Source organism: Triturus cristatus, chromosome 9 (genome assembly GCF_964204655.1).
Source record: "Triturus cristatus chromosome 9, aTriCri1.1, whole genome shotgun sequence".
In the NCBI taxonomy this organism is placed as follows: Eukaryota; Metazoa; Chordata; class Amphibia; order Caudata; family Salamandridae; genus Triturus; species Triturus cristatus.
Window position 1 is genome coordinate 229,684,085 of NC_140592.1, and position 25,647 is coordinate 229,709,731.

General features: G+C 47.9%; 1 protein-coding gene across 3 annotated transcripts in view; it reads right to left on the bottom strand.

Annotated features, from left to right (window-relative positions):
* Positions 1-25,647, bottom strand: part of FRMD4B (FERM domain containing 4B) — a 558,786-nt gene that overhangs the window by 247,082 nt on the left and 286,057 nt on the right. For all 3 annotated transcript variants that reach the window (XM_085624792.1, XM_085624790.1, XM_085624791.1), the window contains exons 3-4: positions 17,019-17,113; positions 14,224-14,316 (exon numbers count right to left, since the gene is read on the bottom strand). In XM_085624792.1, the coding sequence (XP_085480918.1) occupies positions 14,224-14,316; positions 17,019-17,113 (188 nt within the window). The remainder of the gene's footprint in view (positions 1-14,223; positions 14,317-17,018; positions 17,114-25,647) is intronic.

A 25,647-nucleotide genomic window follows, 5' to 3' on the forward strand; every position in this document is an offset into this window, starting at 1 on the left:
TTCATTTGGAACCTTCCATGAGGACACCCCCTTTTACATGTGTTGTTGCTCTGTAGGTTTTAATTACAGCCTCCGAGGAGTATTTTGTTTGATTATTTTCTCCTGTTTACATAGCACGGCACGCCACACTGATAGTGGCGGCCGTGCCTTTGCTTTACTTGCTTCGCTAAATGTGGCCACATTTATTTTTTTACTATTTATTTAATTCCCCCATGCCTCACTTACACTTTAATATCGGCCACGCTCCTTTCCTTAGACGAGCCGTGTCTAAAGAAAGAGGCGTGACTGCCAATAAAGTGAAAGCACGGTATGGGGCGCTTTTGAAAAAAAGCATTTTTTGTCAATTTAACTTAAAGTTAAAGTGCCGCTTAGGCATTTTTACAAACAAGCCTTCGTAATGCAATCAGTGTTGCATTTACAAAACTCTCATAAATGCGAGACCAATTGCATTGCAAATACTTGTTTAAACATACTGTACAGGAGATGATGCCTGGTAAATGAGTTATCAGACGTGTTTTCTCTCTCTAGCACTTCAATCACACCCACATTTGGAGATGCTGCACTATCAGTAGTAGCTGCAATAATACCACGCAACTCTTGGAAATCATCGAAGGTACCTTTTAAAGTGTTTTGTGGCCGGAGAATTTAAAAAACATATGTTCCTGACAGTTTTTGCACAAAAATAGCCAAACTAGTTTAAAATATTGCAAAAATGGCTATTAGTAATTTTGTTAATTAAGCCTCCTTCTTCTCACAGCATCTCTGGCTTGATGGACATCGGCGTCGATGCGTTCTCCCAAGGCCCAGTTTTTCCTGGGAGGGCGACAGATGACTGATGTACTACTTGCAGCAGGCTGCTAAATGAATACCCAAGACCACACTCTTAAAAACAAGAATAATTACATTTGTTACAAAAAGACTATTAGGGGAGGGGGGGGAGGGGGCAGTGACCTGTGTGGGAAAGCATCTTAGTTGCAGCTACATCAGACTTCTGGAGCTACGTTCAGGAAAAGGAGGTTTAGATGTGGTGGCATATTGAAGACCTGGCACTTTAGGAGAGCTTTTTTTTACAAGCTCAGTAGTATGTTGATTCTCAATAATCGGACTGTCTAGTTGCCAAAGACTTGGGGGTGTCAGGGTTCTCTACAAACAGACAAAATACGAACACAAACATTTCAAAAGTATTGATCCCTGTCAAAGCATTCCTGGGGCCATTTTATGCAGCCAGGATTTGATATTATGAAGAGGCGTGTAATAAACAGAGTCCCTTTCAGAAATGCATTTATGAATTGGATTACCTACGGTTCACAAGAAGTAACATCATGCCCACAGGGGTTTTGGAACAGAATACAACACACCACACACACATCACAACCACAACACACACACACACACCGGATACTAGAGAATGTGTGGTAATGTTAAATAAAGAGTTGGCAGTGGAAGTTTAGAAATGCCATTACACACTATGCAAGAGTCTGTAGTCAAATATGAGTGTGGAATGGGAAACATCAGTAATGCCCTGCCTCGAGGAGCCTCGGATGGAAGGACAAGAAATATTGGAAAATAAAGAGGCCGCGTGACTAAATGGCTATGTGTTGTGTGAAAAGTTGACTTACATTAATTACCCAAAGTGGCTACTACTTTACGGAGGTATCATTTTGGTGTGAGTGAACAGAGCAATAGTGAGGATGTGGAGGAATATGTCATACACATTGAGGAGGTTGACCTCAAGGTGCACATTTGGCCTTCGGACAGAAAAGAAGCTGTGTGATGAATTCATGTTAATCTGCAAGAGTGAGAAGCTGCGGCAAGAGGTCTGGGTGAAAGACGAAACACCGTGAAGGAAGAACTCATCGCTGTAAAAACGGCTGAACATAAGATGGAAGGTGTGTGGGGGATTTAGAAGGATAATAAGAAGTGTGTTGTATATCAGCCCTCGTGATTAGTGTTAAAGTGTCTCAAACTGCACACCTGCATACATTACACCTGTTCATGGGAACGGCAGATCAGACCCATGGTCATTCAATTATTTTCTCTCTCTGACACACACACACACACTGGCGCGCGCACACGCACACACACACTCTTTCCACCTCTCTCCTACAAACCTACATAAAGCTAAGTTTCAAGTTGTAAACATATTTTTTACTAATAAAGAGCTAGGCCACTTGGCTTTGTCAATGTTTGTTTCATTTGCCAGCGCGCGTGCGCCTCCGCGTGAGAGGGATCGGGTAGGAACAGCCCTAACTGATGACTGATAAATGCACAGATAAAGTCGTCACAACACAATAAGTATCAACGCCTACGGAGAGGCCTGCAGTGCACACTGTCAAGGCAACAGACAGACACTACTTTCAGATAGTCGCCAGGGTGACGTTTTTCAGGTCACTCCCCCAAAGTGCCAGACCCAACAAGCTGCACCTCCCGGGGGCAGGCCCGGCTGCAGAAACTGCTCTTTGGGCCGACAGATTAATGCATTAAACAGGCTTATCATGTGGCTGCGCACAGCACAGGCGTATCTCTTTTTTAATGACTATTTGTGGGCTCGCTTGAAAGGAGTAGAGGCCCTGGAGGGGGTGAGCAGGACCATGGAAAGATGCGTGGGCCGTGGCCTGGGGAGGGGAGGACACTGGCATTGAGGCGCCGTTCGACTTGCCTCACTCAGTTGCTTACAGAACTATAGAGCAGAATTCTTCTTTTTCTACACATTTATACAGCACGAACTCCAGCCGAAGGTATTGGAGCGCTTTACACGATCACCAGTCACGTTAACACAGTGACACATTCATTTTTGGGTAGGCACGGGGAGATTACGTGATTTGTCCAGAATCACAGGAAGCTGCTGAGCCGACGCCGAGGCTCGAACCTGGATCCCTAGCTCAAGTCGGCAGCTCTTTCTGTAAGGCCACATCATCTCCAGAAGAGTTCATTGAAGGGATGAGGTCGGTGGCAACTTAAATGGCAGAAACGTTTCGCAAAGAGACCACTGGCTTATTTTGGAAGTTTGTAAATGGCGTTACATAAACCTCAAAGCATTGTTAACACGCTAGGTTGTCTTAACTAGATCTGAACGCTAGGCGGCGCTATGCCTCCTGCTCCTGAGCCGGCTGCAGCCGATGACGAGCGGCTGCCTCTGCCAGTGCCAAGCCCTGCAGGGCCCTGCCAGGCCCGGTCTGACACGGCTCTGTATTTATGAAGTCATCCCTGAACGTGGGGCTGGCTCTGGGTAACTAATGTGCCTATTAACGAGAAGCCCGAGCCAGGAGGGAGAACAGATAACAGCAGCGAAGCGGGCATTCGGTGCCACAGCAACTATCCCCTCAAACGCGACTCCCCCCCCCCCCCCCCCCCCGCTTATCCAACAAGGCATCACAGAAAGAGCTACTTTAAATAAAAAAAACAAGCAGTTTTGAAAAACCTGTGTTTTCACAATGCAACACGCCAACACAACAGGCAGCCTTTAAGACGGGGTTTGATTTACCTTTATCGGCGTTTGATAGAAAACCTCGCAACCCTGTGCTGTTTGAAAACGGCTGGTTGCAAAGTGTCATTAAAAAAAACGTTACCAACAGGCTTGCCAAAAGATTAAGTGAGGGCAGAGAGACCATTTGTGCAGCGCCCTCTGGTTCCTCGTCCCTCGTCCCATCTCACAACTAGGTCTAAACGTTTAAGGGGATACAAAACATAGTATTTGGCGCCCCCAAGTGGTGTAGCCACGTTAGTTCCGTCGATAATCTACAGGTCAGGCCTCGCCTACAGCGAATGTGCTGCTGCTTGCAAAACATTTTGCTTACTTGCTTAAAGGCTACCAATTTCTTACCCTTGGTTTGCTTCATTGCTATGCTAATTTGTATGATTTTCAACAATTTGGTGCATGCATTATTTATTTCCACTTCTTGTGTTTGTACCTCTCCTGGAGCATGGCCCAAGTACTTGTGTTGTTCCACTGCTCCCTTAATTGGGAACTAATTTCTTTTATTTTTGTCTAAGCACTCGACTAGCGTATCTGTGTGTTTTTTTCAGCAGTTTTCCTTGTTCACTCATCCTCTGTGTTGCTTCCAGCTTGCACCCCCCTGCCCTCCATGTTGGTCCATCCTGTGTGTTACTTACCTCCCTCTACCAGTTTGTTGTTGCTTGACCCCACTGTCTGTGTTGTTGCTTGCCCCCTCCTTCTGTCCCTGTTGCTGCTTGCCTTCACCCACTCTCCATGTTGTTGCTTATCTCCTCACATTGTCCATGTTGTTGCTTGCCCACACCTGCTGCCCATGCGGTAGCTCTCCTTGCAACCCTCCTCCCATTCCAAACATTGCTTGTGTTGTTGTTTGGCTCCTCCTGCTGTTTGTGTTACTGATTGGACAACCCGCTGTGCGTGTTGTTGCTCTCTCTCCACCTTCTGCCCAGAGTCCCTCTGTGTTGCCTCCTGCCCCACCCCACAATAAGGAAAAGTGCTGGCCGCGTCATAGTGCTTTTTCCCTGTACATCCTCTGTCCCTGTTGCCCCCATGCACCATCTGTCCATGTTGGCACCCACCCACTGCACAATAAAGAGGTCAGCTCTGGCCGCGCCCTATTGCTTTTTTCCCTCCATTTTAGCCTCGTTGTACAGCAGCACAACTGCTGTGGAGCATGGATGAAAGTTAAAAAAAGATAGATGATGCAGCCAGCGCTGACTGAGTCAAAGCCTTTAAAAAAACACACTTTCAACCATACTGCACATCAACCAAACTGCTGTACAACTTGGCTGAAACATTCTCCAAGCCAATAGCTCTGATAGGCACGACCTATTGCTTTTGCCAATGCTTTTCTTCAGGCAAGCAGCTATATAGGAAGTGAAAGTGACAAAGCCAATAGTTCTCGTCTCGTAGGTAAGACCAATTGGCTTTGCCAATGCTGGTTGATTGGGGGGGCTTCAGAAGCTCGAGGCATGGTTCAAAATGTCCCAGCTGCCCCCCTAGTGTGACAGCCCTAGTTACAACGGGGCACAGTAGTCCCTCACTCACAGGAATCTCAGTCATCCTTGTATTTTATCCAGAGACGTTTTAAGGCATGGGCAAAATAGACAATTGCCCAGGACCCCAAAATTCCAAAGGGCTCCAGGCACGTGGTCGGGACAGTCCAAGGGACTAGTGCTCTACCTCCTCATTGATATTAATTGCACACAATGCAGTTTAACCCCTTCGATGCGCATGACGGAGCAGTTCCGTCATGCGCATCGGTTGCGCTGTGCGTATGACGGAACCGCTCCGTCATGGCCCTGCCCGCGCAATAGAACCTTCAGCACAGCGCGGTAATCCGCGCCGCGCTGAAGGGGTTAAGAGCCAGGCAAGTTAAACAAAACATAAAAAGGACCACACACTTTCACATCCTGAGCCCTGCCCGTCTCTGTTGTGAACTTGAGACAGCTTCTCAAGGGTCAACAGGTTCAAGGTTGGGTGCAGGGTACGTGCACCTCCTTTCTGTTTAGTGTGGGTGCTCATGACCAGCAGCAGGCGAGAACTGCAAGTGACCTTGCATTTCAGTCTGTTTTAGGCTCAACTAGGATCCAGAATAAACTGCAAGGGGCATACCCATCCCACTTAGGGCAAAAAGTGTTACAGCAAACAAATGATGCAAGGGGCTATGTGCATGTGAGAGGGTCGCACATCAGAACCTCCCTCCAGTGTCAGTACTTCCGCATTTTGACAAAAATGTGTAGGCCAGGCAGCGCGAGGGAGCAGCAGGATCTCTCTGGAGGGCAAAGACCTCTTCATTATCTCTCTTTAAATCTCACTCAAGTCTTCCAGAGGCTCAGGGTAGTCTACACACCCTTATTATCTTTAAGGATATCTCTGATTGCATCTCAAACTTAAAAGTCAAAGATACCATCTTGTGTTTCCAATATCTGAATGTGCTGTGTGTGCCAGCAGATCTCTTGCCCAGCTTGTTTGTCCCCTGTATTGCTAATGCATACTATTTTAGGGAAATGGGCTTTACAACGCGGGCTGAGCCATGCGTGCCGTTTCCCTGCAAGCATAACCACACTTGCCTGAACCACGCATCTGCCTTAACCACACATATTTGTGGTTAAGACAGATAGCGGTCTAGTGTCCGGATGGGCGTGGAGAGGAAGAGGAAGCATCCGAACAGAAAGCTCCGGACGTGGATAAGAAAGTGGGGCTAGGGTCGGGTTTGGGGGTGGGTAATTTTTAGTGTTGGAGGTTGGTTTTAGGGCTAAGGGTGGGGGAGTTTTTGGAAAGGGGCAGGGTTTTTAGGGCGGGGGGTAGTGCCGGGGTAGTTTTAAGGGCTGGGGCAAGGTTTAGGGGAGTCGTTTTCTAGGGGTGGGTGTCGGTTTTACAGTTCAGTGCGGGGGGTTGGGACAGTCTTTTTAAAAGTGGGCAGAGATTTAGGGCCCAGAGTTGGGGTAAGGGTAGTTTTAAGGGCTGGGGCTTGTTACATAGCGCACCAAACACGAGTAGTGTGCACCAGCGTGGCATGCTTGTCGCGCTAGTGCAGCCTACTCGTGCCTTCACCTTTTCAAATAAGGCTGAGTTATTTGTTTACACGAGACACCAGTGTGCATGCTGTGCATGCTCGTGTCTACTTATTATGATTTTCATGGGCGATACAACTGTGGGGCCGGCTTGTGGGGCAGGCTCGTCAAATGTGGTGACTATGGATATAAGGGCTGGGGACTGACGGTTAAGACATCCAGTTGTGTACATGGACTTGACAGGACCTACTGTCCTATGTAAATAAAAGTTATCGCCTGTTCAGGTCGTACGTGTGATGAAGATCATTCTTCTGGTGCGGACCATTTATTTTTGCAACACTGGCGACAAGGATGAGATCCAAACTCACGCTTGCAAAGCGCAATTTTGCAAAGGGGCTAGGTTGGGAAGGGGAGGAGGGGGGAGTCTGATGTAGGGCTCAGGGAAGGGGCAGGAGTAGTTTTAAGGGCAGCGCAGGGGTAAGTTTTAGGGCTCAGGGCCGTGGGGTGGGGTTGGAGTAGTTTTTGGTAGGGGGCAGGGTTTTAGGCTTCAGGTCGGGGGGAGTGGAAGGGGTAGTTTTAATGGCAGGGTGGGGTAGGTTTTAGGCCTCAGGACAGGGGGGGCGAAGTAGGGGAATAGGATTTTAGGGCTTAGGCTGGGTGAGGGTCGTGGTGTTCTTTACCACACATATCCCTTTACCAAACATGACTTTACAACACAATTGGTTGGTTAAGGCATGCATGCTAAAGGCACGTGTGGTAAAGGAAAGTGTGGTTAAGACACATTCATGATTGGGTCCGGGTTGTAGAGGCACACGTGGTTCAGCCTCTGTCATACAGCCACTATTTTGTGGCAATATTTTACCCTACTCGGCATCCCATGTCATGTGGTATCCCCTAAGGCAACCCTGGTGATTTTGAGCAGCAGCTGCACCCCAGGACAGATAGTTCCACTTTTATCTTTATAAAAATGGGCCCCAAACCCAGAATACAAAGGGCTGTTGGCTAAAGCATCAGGTCTGGTTGAAGAGGTCACATGTAATGTGACCGCATGACAGCCAGCAGACCTGGCCCTAATCACTGCTTTACTGATTTATGGCAACCCATGCCGCCGGTACACCTCCCCAAAGTGACAGCCATTTTCCCCACTACAAGCCCAAATGTGCAAAACATTGTCATGATTATAAGAACCATGATTTCTTGATGTCTGCCCTTTGTCTGAGATACAATATATTCAAGCAGATCCGAAATCCAAAAATAATGTATTTTAATTGCTGAGTCTGTCGTTAACCAAGGCCTTTTGATTTTAATAAAAAAGATAAACAGTTATACATACTTACATACCAGGGTTTTCAACCCTATTCATCATTGGACTGTTGAAGTGACAATCTCATTTAAATCCCGCCCACCACAGTATTCAGCATGGGGCAATGGGGCATGCGTGCATGTACTTAGTTAACCACCATTCAATGTTTTTTTGCAAATCTTTATTTAAAAACCATTTCAAGATGGCTGCGCCTTCCTACATGTGAATTCACAAGTTTAATTTTTTTATGTACTTTTTAAAATAAAGTTTTATAAAAATATTTTGAAAAGAAAACAAGAGTTTACAAAACCAAAGCATCTGCATCCAGCGCCCGACCTATCGGCTTTGCTAACGTTATTTAAAGTGTTCCACTAGCAATGCCAGGGAGATTGGCAGTAAGCTTTTTTCTGACTAACCTATTTCAGCTTTTTAACAGTCCAAACAGTCACAACACGTATAGTGATCGAGTTTTCTGTCTGTCTTTTTAAATCAGGGTAAATAATGACTTAATGATTTTGTCGACACATAGAACTTGCATACAGATAAGGAACCTCTTCAGCCCTATCACATGCCCTCTTCCTCAAAATCATACACTGAGTCGTTAATTTTACATTTTGTGTGCAACTTGGTTTGCAGGCAGGTCCAATATTTTATGTTATTTAGTGCACAGTGCACCCTGGTGGAGAGAATATAAATCTTATGTTGAAAACAAACCAGCATTAATTTAGGGTCCAAGAAAGCAAGTTCGCGGTAATAATAATATTTATATTAATGACATTAGTAACAATCAGAGTCATTACAAAAATACTTTTATTGACAACTAGATTGTCGCTTTTATTCTTACCAAAAGCGGTGGGATTGGTTTTATTATTACTGGTTGTTTTAATATTATTATTATTATAACCATTTTTATTTTTGCATTTCTTTTCACACCTGTTAAGAAGTTCATGATTTATGAACGATTTTGGAAGCTCATCTTCAAGGGCACAAGCTTGTAACATATAGTGATTTGAGCTGGATAAGTGGAAATAAAACAATTGTATATTAAAGTCTTGTTCATTAATATGCAAAATGTGTTTTATTTAAGTAACCTGCTCCTTCTTTCCAGAATACAACTCTGTCTAGCAGAAGAACTGTGTAATCTGCAGGTTGCTATGCATGTACAGGATATGACTCCAAGAACCCACAGAGGCATTTTGGAATGCAGATCTGGGGATGAGAGTGGAAGTGCTGTGGTTGGGACCCGAGTCTGCAAGACAAGTTTAGCTCAAGCCAGAGAGTGACGAGTAAGGCGAGGATCACTCACGAACAGTGTAGGTTCGAGTTAATTTACTTTCAGCACATGTCGTCTATTATGCATTTGGAGCAAATAACAGGTGTATATATAAACTTTAGAACTTGCTACATACATTGAAGAGTTTTTTAAAACATACCAGACCAGAAGAATAAACACATAGGTTTCCTAGGGTGAGGGAAAGAGGGATGGTAGGAGACTGCAACACATCATTCCTTAGAAATGGCTCAAACTACACTTTTCACTGGTTTGATATTTTCTTTTGTGTTTTTTTTTCTTTTAATTTCTTTATTGGCCTTTTAAATCAAGAAGTCTTTACACGTGGTGCAGGATTCATTAATATTCATATTCATACTGTGGTACAAAAAACACTTCCCTATCAGTTGACATGTAGTAGATTGTGTTCGCAAATTGCACAGTGTGTTGGGGGCCGTAAAGGGACAATCAATAAGAGAGAGTAAGAACAGGATAGGAGCCTTAACAGTATATCTCACAGAGAAGTAGCCACTGTTTCAGCACAACTATATAACAATTAAAAAAAACAATAACTCCTAAAACTGGTGCTGCTCAGTGCAGCTAACAGGAACTAAGAGAAAACAAATGATACGAGCTTATCATAACATGAGAGATGTAACTTAAAAAGTGCGTCCGGGGAACAAAGGAGACAAGTATTTGCAATGCAATAGGTCTCGCATTTGTGAGAGTTTGAGCTATTGACAATGCCTTTTATGTATGTGTTTTAAAAACTTGCAAGCGGTCGTAAACACGCACTTTTCTACATAGTCGTTGCTTAGGAGAAGCAAGGCTGGCAGTAACTGCGCCTCGTTTACTGTCAGACTTGATTGTCATAAGCAAGGACTACAAGTACAAAGTGCTTATTTACGCACCGCTTTCAGGTTTTCAAAACACATAAATAAAAGTTATTGTCAGTAAAGTCCAGGCAGGGTCACGCGCTCAAATCTAACATAATTGGGAAGTAAAGTCCTAGCTGAGGCATGCGTTTGATAGTTACATAGAATTCGTAAAGTCGTATATTGGGCCTGCAGCCCTCGCTGGATTCTTACATTATACATTGTTAGTAAAGTAACTTTTATGCTCACGTTATACATGGACATGGTTAGTAAATGCTCGCTCCGGCAAGCGCTGGATGCTTACATTATGCCAGGAAACTTAAATCCTGGCTCGGGTACGCGCTTGACACCGTAATCCTAGCAAAGTGAAATCCACCGCGATCACGCGGGGGATGCGCACATTATACCAATGAAGTAAGCACCCCCACGCGTTTCGCCACGCAATATTTACATTCATTGAAAGCCCACACTGGCACAGCAATGAAAAAGCAATAGACATGAAAACTCGACAGAATTTGCGTAAACAAATAACGTTTAACATCTACTGTTGCCTTCCAATCGCTGGCGTGCACAATGGTCATATGGCGTTAAACACAAATTATTTATGTGTTTTCCTATATAATGACGCGTATCTGCAGTCTCTGGAGAAACTGTGTATTGTTTTTGATATTTTTTACATAATTCTCAAAAAATGCCAAAGGAATACTGCATAAGTATGACAGAGAATTACGGTATATACTGTAAGGTATTGGCTGCCCATGTCATTTTGCATATGTTTAAAGTATACAAACTCACACATTTGTAGTTTATACGTATTATACTCAGCATGCAGGGCAATATAGTACGTGTCTGTTGGTGCGACAAAACGAAGCCTCCTGTGGGCAAACCCCAACCACATGCTCTGCACAGATGAGCGCTGCGAGGCCAAGTAGATATGAGCTGTATAAAAGCCTCACATAAACAAGAGTGAGTCATGAAGCCTCTCCCATTGAGATGCCAAGTTATTTTTTCCATCTGTTGTCGCAATTATTGCTTACATCAGATGGTGACAGTCTCAAAGAGCTGACAGTTGAATATTGACGTTTTGTGAAAAACATATGATTTATTGTATGATGATTGCTTCCATGGTCTTTCCGAGCAATGCATTGAGCGCCTATATTTATCTGTATACAATAGTAATGTGTTTGAGCTACTGCAGCCGCAGGCTTAACCTTTCAATGTGTATAAACAACACGTGTAAAACATGATTTATTGTATACCTATTCCTTCCATGGTCTTTCCGAACGATGCATCGAGCATCTATCTTTAGCGGTGCTCAGCTCTGCTCCTTAAATTTAAAGTTCAAGTGGCGCCCTTTATAAATAAATAAAGGTGCACGTAAAATGTTGAACAATTAAGAATAGATGTTTCCGAAGCCGTAGGGGGAGGTGTTGGGGGAAAGCACGGAGAGATTACGAGAACTGGCTCTGGAGGCAGTGCCCTACTGCCCTGCACCCATAAGTGGCGAGGAAACGGTGTAAAGACAAGCAGGAAGTGGGATAAGGGAGGGGGTGGCAAATGGTGAGCACTTTTGCGGCCGCTTTGATGTTCTCAGTGGCCGCGCGGCTCACTGAGAACATCAAAGCGGCCGCGAAAGTGATCAGCAGGCTGACAAATGGTGCGCGCGCCCGGCGCACATGCACTGTATTTGGAGGCCTGAAAAGCACTAGTCTGCACTTCCAAATCCCGCTTTCGAAAGCTCTCGCCAGAGCAGCGCTAAAGCGCTTGCTCAGGCGAGACCTAAAAAAGGAACCTTTATATACTTCTGCCCAGGGAAAAGCCAGGCCCTCCCTGGAGTTTGCGAAACATGAGAATGTGTACAGTTAGGCCATCTAACGTATCAACTTAGTTAGTCATCTGGCTTTCCGAATTGGGGTCTACATCCAGGGGGGAGATGGATTTAAGCTATCGAACTACTTTAGGACATAGGTGTCCCACATCATGGCCACTCCACCCCCTCACCGCACCTTACGCATCAAGGCATCCGCTTCTGCCAGAGCCCATTTATGAGTCACCTGTAACCAGTTTGTGATCATGGGAGGGTGAGGGCCTTCCAGTTCATGGCATTAAGGTGCTTAAAGAGGACCAAAGCCAGGTCAACGAACTTCAAATAATGTTCAGTACGTTTGGTGCATTGTGTAATCCCCAAAAGGCAAAGGAGTGGGTCAGTTGGCAATTGAACGTCAATCATGGGCGACACCTGTGTTAGTACCAGAGTCCACACATGCATCATGACAAGAAAATTCTCCCACTTAAGCTTGATCTAAGCTAAGGGGTCCATGTTTCCCCCCCTGTAAAGCCGCATGGAGAACTGAAAACACCTGACGGTCAAGCCTGTGCGTCGAAAAGAATTGTGATCCCAGGTGTAACAGTGGCTCCACTTGTCCCGACACCCATACGTCTTCAATGACTGCCATAAGTGCATTGTATGTTAGAAATAGACTTGCACCAAGGGGCAGATTTACAAGCCCCTTGCGCCACTTTTGCATCATTTTTCCCATGTTAAAAATGACGCAAAAGTGGCGCAAGGGCCTTGTAAATCTGCCCCCAAGTTCTTAAAGCTCTTGCAGGCGCTGGAAAGATAGAAGGATCCCACCGATGTAATTGTCACCCAATTGGGTGATTCCTGCTGCTCGCCGGGATCATGGACGGCCAGCACAGATCTCAAAGCCACCAGTCAGGAGATAAACCTCTCCCGTCTTTCTTAGAATTCTAAACTGTAATGCCTTGTAAGGCTCACTATTGCTCATAAAAAAGAGACCTGAAATGACAAGCATTTGTGTTTACCCTCCTCCTGTCCGTTCAACAATTTCAGAACAAGACAAATTAAAACTCAAAAACATTCTAGAGAAAGAGTTAGACGGTAACTGTAAGGAAGAAAAGAAAAAGAGCAGAAACGCAATCATAAAGAAGGCCCATAAAAATAAATGGTGCATCAGGGTTCTTAGATCCATTTAGAATGAGCACACAAATAGATCCTGTGAAGTGTTGCTGTGCAAGGCATTACGGGTGCCGCAGATTTGGTGAGTTAAAGGAGCAACTTAGAAATTCACTGAACAGCACTGTTTAGAAGCTGCTTAGAAGACAGCTAATGTCTTTTCCTAATATTTACAAAACATATTTTTTGTTATAAGTATTGTTTTTAAAAGTGTTCTAGGACCCTCACAGGAATTATTCTGTCATACCATGATAAAGATCCCATGAAGAAGAAATTCTGCTTCATAAATATTGAATGTCAAACTCTGCAAGATTGTCTGAAGAAGTACAACTAACGTGTTTCTTCTAGCTCCACTAGTGAGTAATGTCTGGAAGAGTTTGCGAGATTTCCATTGCTGAAAAGAGGGTAATATTCAGGGAGGGCGTAGCACCATGTTCATAAGAATGTAGGTTTCAGCCATAATAATAACGATGACTAAATTTAGCACTTCTCATTGATTTTTCATGAGAAAGGTCATATTTGAAAATAACAATTTCTTATCATATATGCAAATCTTGCTCCATAACCTATATAGAGTAACTAAATACATATGGATCTACTTACAGTAATGAATTCCTCAGGAATAGTCTATGTACATAAAGGGGCTCATTACGATGTCGGGCGGAATCCATTTCCCCCGACACCGACTCGGTCACGGGACCGACTGACACCTAGTCGGCAGAACCAACTGCCCCATTAGGATGCGACCAAACATTGTTTGTTCGCATTTGTATATTTCACTATGGGAGCATGCATTATAGCCGTAAACCAGCCCTACTGCATCCTCCTATAATGAAATGGGAGGTGTGGTTTATTCCTGCACCCCGTAGCAGGCACCTCAAGGTGCCTGCCACAAGGTGCAGGGATCAACAGGAGGCCGTGCACCAAAGGGGGCCCTGCTGGGGCCCCCTAACATGCTTTCCGACATTGTTTCCATGTCAGACAGACCTGCATAGAAACCATGTCGAAAATCATGCATTGTAATCTCAAGGGCAGAAAGAGCCACACTTTGAGATTACAGGCCAAATTCAGACTGGTGGACGGGCTCTCCGAGTCCGTCGGAAGCCAGCCGGAATAACCGGCCAGATTCCTTTCCGACCGCCTCCATCATAATGAGGCGGTCGGAGGAGCCTTTACAGGCCGTATCGTAATCGGCCCCAAAATGTGAAAAAATAAAATCACCTTTAGCCTGTTATGAAACAGGGCACACAAGTGAAACACAAAGTTTGCCTTGATCACACCAATTTTACATACAATTAATGATTTATATAGATATAAGAGAACGTACCGCACAAGAAAAGACAAAGCCACAGGTCCAGGTTTCTTTGGCAAATCATGATCCAGAACTCTGTGATCTAACTGCAGCCAGGCATGTTGACCTCTGGTGGCAATTAAAAAAAGACAAAGTTGAAGAAAAAAAAATTTAAATGGAAAAAAATAACTTGCATGTGTAACTTTTTTAATACTCATCAATGCATTTGTGGATTTCCACACCTGTTAAATTGTATCCACAGGACACAGCAATGCAAGGATACATCCTTTCTATATACACGCATGAAGAAGCAATTCTGTGATCAATATTGAACTAAACAAATGAAACATATTAGTATTATAAACTAATGGAGGAACGGGGGCTTTTAAGAGATAGGTCTAGCATACATGCCCAATAACATATTGATCAAAAAGAGTTATGCAGTTCCTAAGGGCGGGGGGATTGATGAGAGAGAGGGGAAGGAAAGGGGGAGGAGAAGGGATGGGGCTCCATCCAGGTGGGAGAAGGATCACAGGGGGAGAGCTCAAATAAGGAACAAGGGCCCTCACACACCCCGAGAGGTGTCATGCTTCATCAAAGGGCAGCTCCTCATTGGGCCGGCGCTGCAATGCCCAACGGGCCTCGCAGGGGGGCTCTTTGCCGGAGGTCTTTAGAAATGAAAGCCAGGAGGCCCTATGTATAGAGGTGGAGGGGTGAAAGGTGTCGAGTAGAGTGGGTGCAGTGAGTGTATTAAAAACCTTTTATGTGTAAAGAGTAACCGTTCTGTTTTAGTAACAACTCAACCAAGACTGCACGTTTAAAGTTATTGGTGATAACCAAGACTGCTAGTGTTGTCAACAGTTCCTATCCATATGTGGAAAGAGTGGTGACTCCACACAATACTCAACTCACTGAGCTGCTCTCCTCTTAACCTATTCCTTTGTTACAATGTGCAATGCAGTTCTGCACAAACACAAACTTGAAATTCAGCAGCTTTAACATGGAATAGATTCTTCTGTTTCCCTATTGGGCAACTCCTAATGCTCCAGACTCCCGCTGAGATTTTCACAACTTTCTAGTCATCATCCACTAACTTCCTTTGCTCAACCCATAACATCCTATGTGCTGGTTTGCTTGCTTTTAATCTGTGAGCATTTCCAATTATTTGGTTTGAGTTTCAGATAGTTATCTGAATGGTTCAAAAATATTTGGCGAGAAAACAAGCAGTGAGAAGGGAGCTAGTTTGATAAAAGATAACCAAATAGGGTTAGTGACTGGATAAGGAGGGTCACACTAACGGTTAGCCATAGGGTTTAACTTACTTTTAGGGCAAGAGTTAGGATTAGTATGGGAGATAGGGTTATGGGTACAGTGTGGGATAAGGTCAACGTTTAGAGCTGCGGTTGGTGTAAGTGTTAATTAGTTTAAAGTAAGGATCAAAGTTAGCATTAGGGTGAACGGCAGGGGTAGGATCAGAGTTACAGTGTGGGACACATCACAGTTAGGGCTATGGATAGAGTTAGTGTGAAGATCAGAGTTAGATTTAGGCTAAAGGTGAAAGTTAATGTGAGGTTGTGTGATAAGGGTAAGTTTATAGTGTGGGGTAGGTTCACAGTTAGATCTATGGTTAAAGTTAGTATGAGGGTGTGAGTTAGGTTTATGGCAAAGGGTGAAAGTTAATGTTAAGGTGAGTGAAGGGATAGGGTTATAGAGTGGGATGGGCTCAGGATAGAGTTAACATGAGGGTGAGGGTTAGATTTAAAGGGAGCAGAGAAAGCTAGCAAGAGAGTAAACAATAGGGATAGATTAATGGTTACAGTTTGGGATAGGCTCAGAGTTAGAGCTATGGGTAGAGTTAGTGTGAGAGTTAGGTTTACAGTAAGGGTGAACGTTAGCATTAGGATGAGTGGTAGGAATAGAGGTACTATTTGAGAATTGCTTTGGGTTAGACACAGAGTTAAGCATAGGGTGAGATATAATGTTAGGATTAGGGAAAGTGCTAGGCATCGGGGTAGCATGAGAACCAATATTAGTGTAATAGTCAGTTTTAAGGCTAGTGTTATGACTGAGGAGTAGGGAAATTAAATACAAAATCAAACTAAATGTAAAATAAAACCAAATGCTTTAAACTAATTTTCATTTTAAAATCAGTGGGCAATATTAAACCAATTGGAAAATAACCTAATGATGTGGACTAATATCCTTCTCACTAATGTATTGCAACTCTTCATAAAGGATCATTCTCTGGCCTCCCACCACCAGGTGCCACTGTGAGGGTTCTTTGTTCCACTAGCATTAGATGACCATGAGGGATAGGAAGTTTATCAAATCAAAACTCAGGATTAAATAGACGTCTTCAAACTTCAAGCAATGGCTAAATCAGGGGATTTTGGAAGCTGATCATTTTGGGGTAGCAGGTTATGAACGTGAGGGAGTGTTTTTTCTCAAATTTCATTTCAGTTCGTACTATCATACTACAATAGTACTACTACAATAGTACTATTTGTGTACTACAAAATGCTATTCTCTAACCTACGTGCGGAGGTCTATGACTTGAAGGCTAAGGTTAACTGCTTTGCCCTTACAAATAACAGCAGTATATTTGGAAACATGCACATCTGACTTTATTATATAAATCATGACAATAATGCTTTGATGGCCTACTGTTCACCGAAAAATGTTGTTTTCATCTATTGTCTATGGTTTATGTTTTACTTTTTATGAGGGGAAGCGTCTGAGTTTGCAAAATGAGAAGTTACAATTCCCCACAGTGACAAACTCGAACACAGTTGATATTAACAGTCTTTTTGGTAAAGTAAATCCATACTTACGTATCGTCTACAAATGTTATTCCAAAATATTCTTTTTCTTTCAAGTTGAAGTAAGATGCCACCAGATCCAGCAATTCCCGAGATAAAAGTTTGGGCTAATAAGGAACAAAAATCATCAATTTAGAAAACAAGTCAAAAATTAATTGTAAAAGCTTTTGTAGTTTGTTTAAAGAGAACAGTTCACTGCCCTATCCTGTTTCTGTATATGTAGTCTAGTCCTTGCTTTATCTTTAAATTAATCCATGGTGCTATGATCTTCATTTTTGATGATGGTAGATGAAGAATATTGAAACCTTGCTTCATAATAGTTTAGGTGTGTCCACATTGCAGTGATCTGAAATTGTATCCAAATCAAATATTGAATTATAGGTTTTCTGGCTCTCAGTAATTTCATTTGTTCCTGTTTGGGATTTATTGGAATGTTTTGTCAGAGAGTAACAAAGAAGCCCAATGGAACTAAAACAGACCCAAAGGACTTAGCAGTGGCCTACAGTAGGTGATCTACATCAAACCAGAGTATGTGTCTAATTGATGTGTGCATCCCTCTCTGTGGGAAGTTCAAAAGCCAGTGGCTATCTCGATTGTTGGCCATGAAAGTGATCACCTCTTTAAGCAACTTGCCCTGGAATGGAAGGTTGGATTAATGTTTAAAGTTATCAGCTAACTCAGTAGCCTGAAATCATTTACACAAAACTGCAGCTAATTAGAACATGGGTTGAAATATTAAGGGCCTCTTCCCTGCTAACTCCCCCCCCCCACACACGGAGTTACCAATGTCACCGGCATTTAACTCCACCCCTGGAGATCCCTATACTTGTGGCATTTGTAACTCCTCTAGGTGGATATTACTGGGAATTATAAAGGAGACCATGAGAGACCCCTTAGAAATGAGGCATCACTGGAGGAATCAGTAATGCCAGTATCAACCCCCTCATTGTTTCCGGGAATTTCACCTGAACCTTCTGATTCTCAGTCAAGCCTCTGGGCGAATCACCACAGGTCTGTGGAATTACCATGTATCTGGCAATCCTGATTGGGCTGGTAACTCCTTTTATCAGATGATTTACAGGGGACTGTATATGAGGCCTTGAACGTCACTGGATGCACCTTTTTTTAATCTAGAGTCTTAGTGATGAAAATAGTGTCACAGACAGTAAGTAAATGTATCTATATATTAAAGTAGAAACAACCAAATATTTTTTACAAGATTAAAAATATCATTAGCAGCATGTACAAAGGAAATAATAAACCCACCAATCGCCTTAATGTTCAACATTCCATAACATTCACAAGGTTCGATACAGATGTAAAATGTCTACATAGTCCTCTGTTCTCCACCGTTCAATCAGTACAGATAGGGGGATGTCACAGAAGGACCTCTCCTTTCCAGCATGATACCTCTAGTTATAGCAGCTGGACGAGTAATATCAGAGGACAGCTATGCATTAAGAGGGGTGCATACATATAAATGATGTATATCCTCAAGTTCTGAAATTAGTACTTTTAGGGAACTGAAAATGATTGTCGAAAATAGCAAAAGGCAATTATGTCGTTTCACTAAAACGCCAAGGATAATAAAAGTGAAGTCACATGCCCTTTGACCCCAATAACATCACAGGAAGTAATGTAATATGATCTGTGACTCACTGTCACCATTCCCTCAGTTGTCTGTGTAAATGTTCTGTCTTTTTATTATGTCTCTACATTTTTTACTGTCTCTGTCTCACCCCACTGTCTCCTCCTCTGTTTCAACTGTGTCTTTCTCTCTGAATTCTTTATAGTACAAGTCTTCCCCCTTTGACCTGACTTTCTAACCTGCTCTGTATCTTTTTCACCTTAATCTCCCCTTTCTCCACTCTCTTATCCCCTTGTCTGTCTCACCTGTCTCTATCTCAATATTATCTCCATATCTCTCAACTTTCCTCCTCTCCATCAGCTTTTTTTTAAACCTGTTTCTGTCTCTCACTAATCTGTATAACCTCTCTGTCTACCATTATACTCTGTCACTTTATCACTACTGTCTCAATTGTCTTCATTCTTTCAGCTGTTACTTTTTCACCTGTCCGCCTCTCCCGTCTGTCTTTCTAATCTGTCTCTTTATCACACCTCTCTCACACCTGTCTTCCCTTCCCTCTGAGCTGTGTAACTGTCTCTATCACCTCTCTCAACTGTGTCCCTTTCTGTCTCCTTCACTCTGAATTTTTTTTTCCAGTCGTCTCTCGTCCCTCCCACCTGCCGCTCCACTCTTTTCAGTTGCCTCTTTAATACTTGTCTTACCTGTCCATATCTGAGCTGCATTTTTATCACAGGTCTCACCTACCTCCCACTACCTGTCAGTTTCCTATCACTGCTGTCTCTTTATCACTTTTCTCACACCTGCCTCTCCATATCTTTGGTCTTTCTTATGTGTCTCTTTGTCATCTGTCCCTATCTATATCACATCTCTCGCAATGTCATCCTCTCTCACCGGTCTTCCTTTCTCACTGGCTCTCGGCTGTCTCTACGCGCCTATGTTTCTATCTCCTGTCACTCGCTCCTTTCTCATTTTCTATCACGTCTGTTTATATCTGTCTCATACATGTCACGTCTCTCTGCTGTCACACACCTCCGTCTTTGTCTCTCGATTTCTCACCCATCTGTCTGTAGTATCCTCTTTGTTGGAGGGAGGACCACCGGGGAGTCGGGAGACTAGTCCGGCACCCTTCCTACCGCACAGTTATAGCCGAGCGCCGCTGAGAAGCCCCCTTCGGGGAGGACTTTCTCCTATAATTGTACTAGGCCCAGTAACACCACCACACAGGACTCAATATCAGTTGCTTGATTTCGTTCTTTATCAGAAGTAGCACGTTTCAATATTTACAGTGGGATCGAGGGATCCAGTAAGAGTCTCAATGTCTGTTAGAGGGATAGGGTAGCGGGACAGTCTTGGTACCAACCAGGTACGGGAGGCTCTGCGCCAGACCTTGGTTGCTGGCTGCGGGTTGGCTCGGACGTGGGGAGCCGCGACGGCGTCTGCAAGGCTCGGGTGGTAGTTCCGCTTGGGTCGAGCCGCGACACAGTCAGCAGGGCTCCGATGGTAGGTCCGCTTCGGTCGAGCCGCGACGAGGTCAGCTGGGCTCTGATAATGAGGTTCGACAAGGTCAGGCCGCGACAGCGTCAGCAGGGCCCCAAACGTTCGTGAAGGTCTTCAAGCACGGGGGAGCCGCGACGTCGTCAGCAGGGCTCAGAGTGTGGGTTCAGGATGAGTCTTCTTCCGTAGGGTCAGCGCGATCCGTTCAGCAGGGCTCTTGACTCCGGGATACAACTACTGTCCTGTTGTTGGGTTGCCCCAGATATAGGACTGGAGCCCTTTGATGTCCGGACCCTTGCGCCCGGAGGGGGCGGAGAGGCCGGTTGGGGAGCGGCCAGACGCCCAGCAGGAGAGGCGCCAGGCCCCAGAGAGCTGTGAGGTGATCGCCCCTAGGTGTGGAAAGACGGTTGGGGGTCCCATCGATACTGCCCTCCGCCGGGAGCGGGAAGGGTTCACGTGGTATCCCCCGGGCCAGGGGTTGGCGCCTCGATGTCGGGCCTCGCTGGGGCAGAGGCCGGGTGAAGCAGGGTCACGCAGGTGGTCACGTGGAGTGACGTATAATCCAAAATGGAGGAGCCCCGAGGTGCATGGGACCTCGTGCGGCTTAGCGAGGGGGAACAGGACCACGCCACGAGGCCGGCTCCCACATGCGTCCCCCCCAGCTGAAGGCAGGGAGAGTCACCCATCTCCTTGGGGGTTCTCCTCACCGAGGCGGAAGAATCGGGACAGGCCGTCAGCATTGGCGTGGTCGTTGCCGGGCCGATGTTCCACAGTGAAGTCCATCCCTTGCAGCGAGATGGACCAACGCAACAGCTTGGGGTTCTCGCCCCGCATTTGCATGAGCCACCGCAAGGGCCGGTGGTCAGTTTGGACCCTGAAGTGGGTGCCGAAAAGGTAGGGCCGGAGCTTTTTGAGGGCCCATACCACGGCGAAGGCCTCCCGCTCGATGGTGCTCCACCTCTGTTCTCGCGGCAGCAGTCGGTGGCTGATGAAGGCCACAGGCCGGTCGAGGCCCTTGGCGTCCATCTGGGAGAGGACTGCTCCTACCCCGTACTCCGAGGCATCGGTCTGGACTACAAATTCCTTGCTGTAGTCAGGGGCCTGTAGCACAGGGGCAGCGCACATGGCCGCCTGAGGGTCTCAAAAGCGGTCTGACAGCGGGGCGTCCAGTGCACCGCCTTGGGCTGTTTCTTGGAAGTGAGCTCCGTAAGGGGCCCTACAATGCTGCCATAATCCTTGATGAATCGTCGGTAGTAGCCTGTGAGGCCTAGGAAGGCCCGGACAGCGGTCTGGGTTGCGGGGGGCTCCCACGCCTGGATGGCGTCGACCTTTAACTGGAGGGGCGCCACCTGGCCACTCCCCACCTGGTGGCCCAGATAGGTCACCAATCCTTGACCTATCTAGCATTTACTGGCCTTAATAGTGAGCCCGGCCCTTTGGAGAGCGGCCAGGACTTCTCTGAGGTGTCCGAGGTTCGCGGCCCAGTGATCGCTGAAGACCGCAATGTCATCGAGGTAGGCCGCGCTGAAGGCTTCTAGTCCGGCCAGGACCTTGTTCACTAGCCTCTGAAAGGTCGCTGGGGCGTTCTTCATCCCGAAGGGCATTACCCGAAAGTGGTAGTGCCCATCAGGGGTGGAAAAGGCGGATCGTTCCTGGGCGCCGGGAGTGAGCTTGATCTGCCAGTACCCTGCGGTGAGATCGAAGGTGCTCAGGTAGCGGGCGGCCCCCAAGCGATCGATCAGCTCGTCGGCTCGTGGCAAGGGGTGGGCATCGGTCTTCGTGACTGCGTTCAGGCCCTGGTAGTCGACACAAAATCTGAGGTCTGGGGCAGTGCCGGGGGCGGCGGCCTTCGGCACCAAGACTACCGGGCTGGCCCACGGGCTGTCGGAAGGCTCGATGACTCCGAGAGCGAGCATCTTGGCGACCTCGGTCTGTATGCAGGCTCGCACTCGGTCAGGTACTCTGTAGGCGCGGTGTCGCACAGGGGGGCTATCCCCAGTGTCCACATCGTGGACGCACCAGGGGGTCACCCCGGGCGTGAGGGAGAAGAGGGCAGCGAAGGGTTGCAGCAGCTTCCGGCAGTCATGGCGCTGTTCTGGTGTCAGGGTGGCGGAGAGGTGGACACCCTCCAAGGAGCCGTCGTTGGTAGCCAGCAGCAGGCTCAGTTCAGTTCGGGCAAAGTGGGGCTTGAGCCGGTTGGCGTGCAGGACCCGGAGGGGGTTCCCCGGGGACTCCATGTCGACCAGGTACGTGACGGGGCTCTTCTTCTCAACTACCTTGAAGGGCCCGGTCCACTTGTCCTGCAGGGCGCAGGAGTCCACGGGTGACATGACCCAGACTTGCTGGCCCGGCTCGAACTCGATGGTTGAGGCATTTTCGTCGTACCAGCGTTTCATGTCTTCTTGGCTGGCTTCGAGGTTGGCTTCTGCCAGGGCCCGGAACTTCCGAGTTTGGTTCCGCAGGGTCAGAAGGTACCGGTAGACGTCGGGAGGGGCACCTTGGACTTGCGCCTCCCAGCTCTCTTTGACCAGGCTGAGGAGTCCTCGGACGGGGTGCCCATACAATAGTTCGAAGGGGCTGAAGCCCAGGGATTTCTGTGGTACCTCCCGATAGGCGAACAGGAGACAGGGCAGCAGGACATCCCATCTCCTCCTCAGGGGCTCTTCCAGGCCCTTGATCATCCCCTTCAGGGTCCTGTTGAACCGCTCGATCAGTCCGTTCCCCTGGGGGTGGTAAGGGGTGGTGAATTTATAGGTGACCCCACATTGTTGCCAGAGGGATGTCATGTACTTTGAAATAAAGTTTGTACCCCTGTCGCTTACTACTTCTCGGGGGAACCCCACCCTGGAGAAGATGCCCATCAGGGCCCGGCCCACCACTGGAGCTGTCACCGTGCGGAGTGGGATGGCCTCGGGGTATCGGGTGGCGTGGTCGACTAGTACCAGGATGAAGCGGTGTCCCAGGGCGGTTCGGGGGTCGATGGGCCCCACGATGTCGATCCCCACTCGTTCGAACGGGGTGTTGACGGTTGGGAATGGTTGCAGGGGGGCTTTCACTCGACCCCCAGTCTTCCCGCTAGCTTGGCAGGTCGGGCAGGACCAGCAGTGATGGTCCCCGTCTCTTCTCATTCGGGGCCAATAGAAATGGGTCACTAGGCGGCTGTAGGTCTTGTCCCGCCCGAGGTGTCCGGCGAGGGGCACGTCATGTGCCAGGTTCAGGAGGAACTCTCGAAATCGGAGGGGGACCACCAACACCCGGCCGGTCCCCAGTTCTGCGACTTTCTGCTCACTGTACAATAAGTCATTGTCCCAATAGACCCAGTGGGTTCCCGTGGGGTCACCTCCAGCCTGGGCGGCCGCTTGCTGTCGGGCCCCCTCGAGGGACGGGCAGGCTTTCTGCTCTTGCTGGAATTGTTCGCGGGTGGGGCCCCCGTCGTGGCGCCACTGGGCCAGCTCGGGGATCTCGCTGAGGGAGGCGGCCTCGTCGGGAGAAGGTTCGGCCTCGTCGGCAGGTTCCTCCGTGCCGGAGGAGGGTGATAGTTCGGGGCCCGTCAGCTTGTCGGGGGCCGTGGCAGCGGCTGGTTGGGCGGTCATGGACTGGGTGGTGGCGCAGGCCCACTCGGGCAGTCCTAGCATCCCCAGATGCTCTCGGCGTTCCACCTGGGCCCAGGGAGAGCTCTCCAGGTCATTCCCCAGGAGGCAGTCTACTGGGGCGTCGTCGCGGACAGTTACTTTTAGGGTGCCGGACACTCCTCCCCACTCGAAGGGGATCCTGGCCATCCGGCACATGCTCTCAGTGTTGTCCGCGGTCCGGACAGGGCATAGGACATGCGGCAGGATTTGTTCGGGGGTCACTAGGTGGCAGCGGACGGCGGTCACACTGGCCCCAGTGTCCCGGAGGGCCTCGGCCCGTCGTCCGTTTATGGTGACCCATTGTTGGTACTTCTGGGTGTTGCTTGGGATGGCAGCTCGGGGCACCATTTCTCGGGAGCCCAGGCATACAAGCGACATGGCAGCTGGTTCCCACTCGGGGGACCCGTCGTCGTGGTTCTCCTCCTCGTCTTCTCCTTCCCCCAGGGCGGCGGCGGCTATCTGCCGGGGAGGGGGCCCAGCGTGCCCGTTCCGTCGGTTCGCGGGGCAGGCCGGGTCGCTCGCATAGTGGCCGGTCTGCTGGCAGCCGAAGCAGGTCACGGTTGGTCGTGGTCCAGGCCGCGCGACAGGGGCCCCCCTTCGGCCCAGGGTCGGGGACGTGTGGTTGGTGGCTTGGCCTCGTGGCGGGCTTCTGGGCGGCCCGGCCGGGAATTCTCGACTGCGGTGGGACCCCCCTCCTCCGCCTCCTGGCGGGGGGGTCCCGTGGTACTCCGTTGGTAGTCCCCCACTGGGTTCCGGGGGACCCGGTTGTTGACCCATCGGTCTGCTTCGGCGGCGAGCTTCCGGGGCTCGGTCAGTTTACTGTCCAGGAGGTGTTGCCTTAGTTCGACAAAGCAGTTGTTGGCAAGGTGCTCCCAGACAATGAGGTTGAACAGTTCATTGTATGAGGTGACCTTGCTTCCTTTTATCCATCCTTCTAGTGCTCGGCTGAAGAAGTCCACGTATTCGACCCACGTGGTACCGGGGAGCTTCTTGCAGTCCCGGAAGGGCTGCCGGTACATCTCGGCTGATAGCCCGTAGCGTGTGAGTAGGGCTTCTTTCATGTGGTCGTATGAAGTCATCACCGCATCGGGGAGTTGCAGCAGGGTATCCCGTCCCTCGCTGAGGAACCTTCCCCATAGGCCGGCACCCCAATCCTTCCGGGGTACCCGATGGGAGGTCATGGCTACTTCGTATGCTCGGAACCATTGCTGGATGTCGTCATTTTTATAGTACTCCTTGACGACATCCTTGGGGATGTGAACCTTTGGCTCGGTCAGTGGCAGAGCGTCCCGTGCTCCGGGGGTGCTGGTCTCCCCCGTTTTAGATTTTAGTTCAAGTTCCTTGAGGCTCCTCTCGTGCTCGAGGGTTAGCCGTCTCTCCTCTAGTTCCCGATGCCGCTTCTTTTCCTCGATTTCCTCTTGCAGCCGTAGTTGTTCCAAGGCTATTTTCTTCTCCGCCAGTAGGAGCTCACCGTCCAGCCGGAGTCGGGCGAGGTCCATTTCGTGTGTCCGGACCCTCTCCCGTTCTCGCATTTCTTCATGGGAAAGGCTGGTTTCTGGGACGGTTCGCCCCCCGTCTGTCGGGGTTGGGGTCGGCAGGTTTCCGTCCCGGGCCGAGGTCCCTTCGGCTCGGGGCGGAGTGGTCTCGGGTTCTGTCCAGGCTTTCAGGGCTTGCTGCATTTCTTCCTTGGTGCCCAACCCTGTGGTTGGGATCCCTTTGTCCTTGCAGAATTGTTTCAGTTCTTTATGGGTGTATTCTTCCAACCTTTCCGGCTGGAAGGTTGCGGCCACGGTTGCCTCTTGGCCTTCCATGGTTCCCTTTCCTTTTTCCGTCTGGTTAGGTAGCGGGTGCGTTACTCGCCTGTACGATTGCGTCTGGCTCGGATCCCGTCGCTGGCCACCAAATGTTGGAGGGAGGACCACCGGGG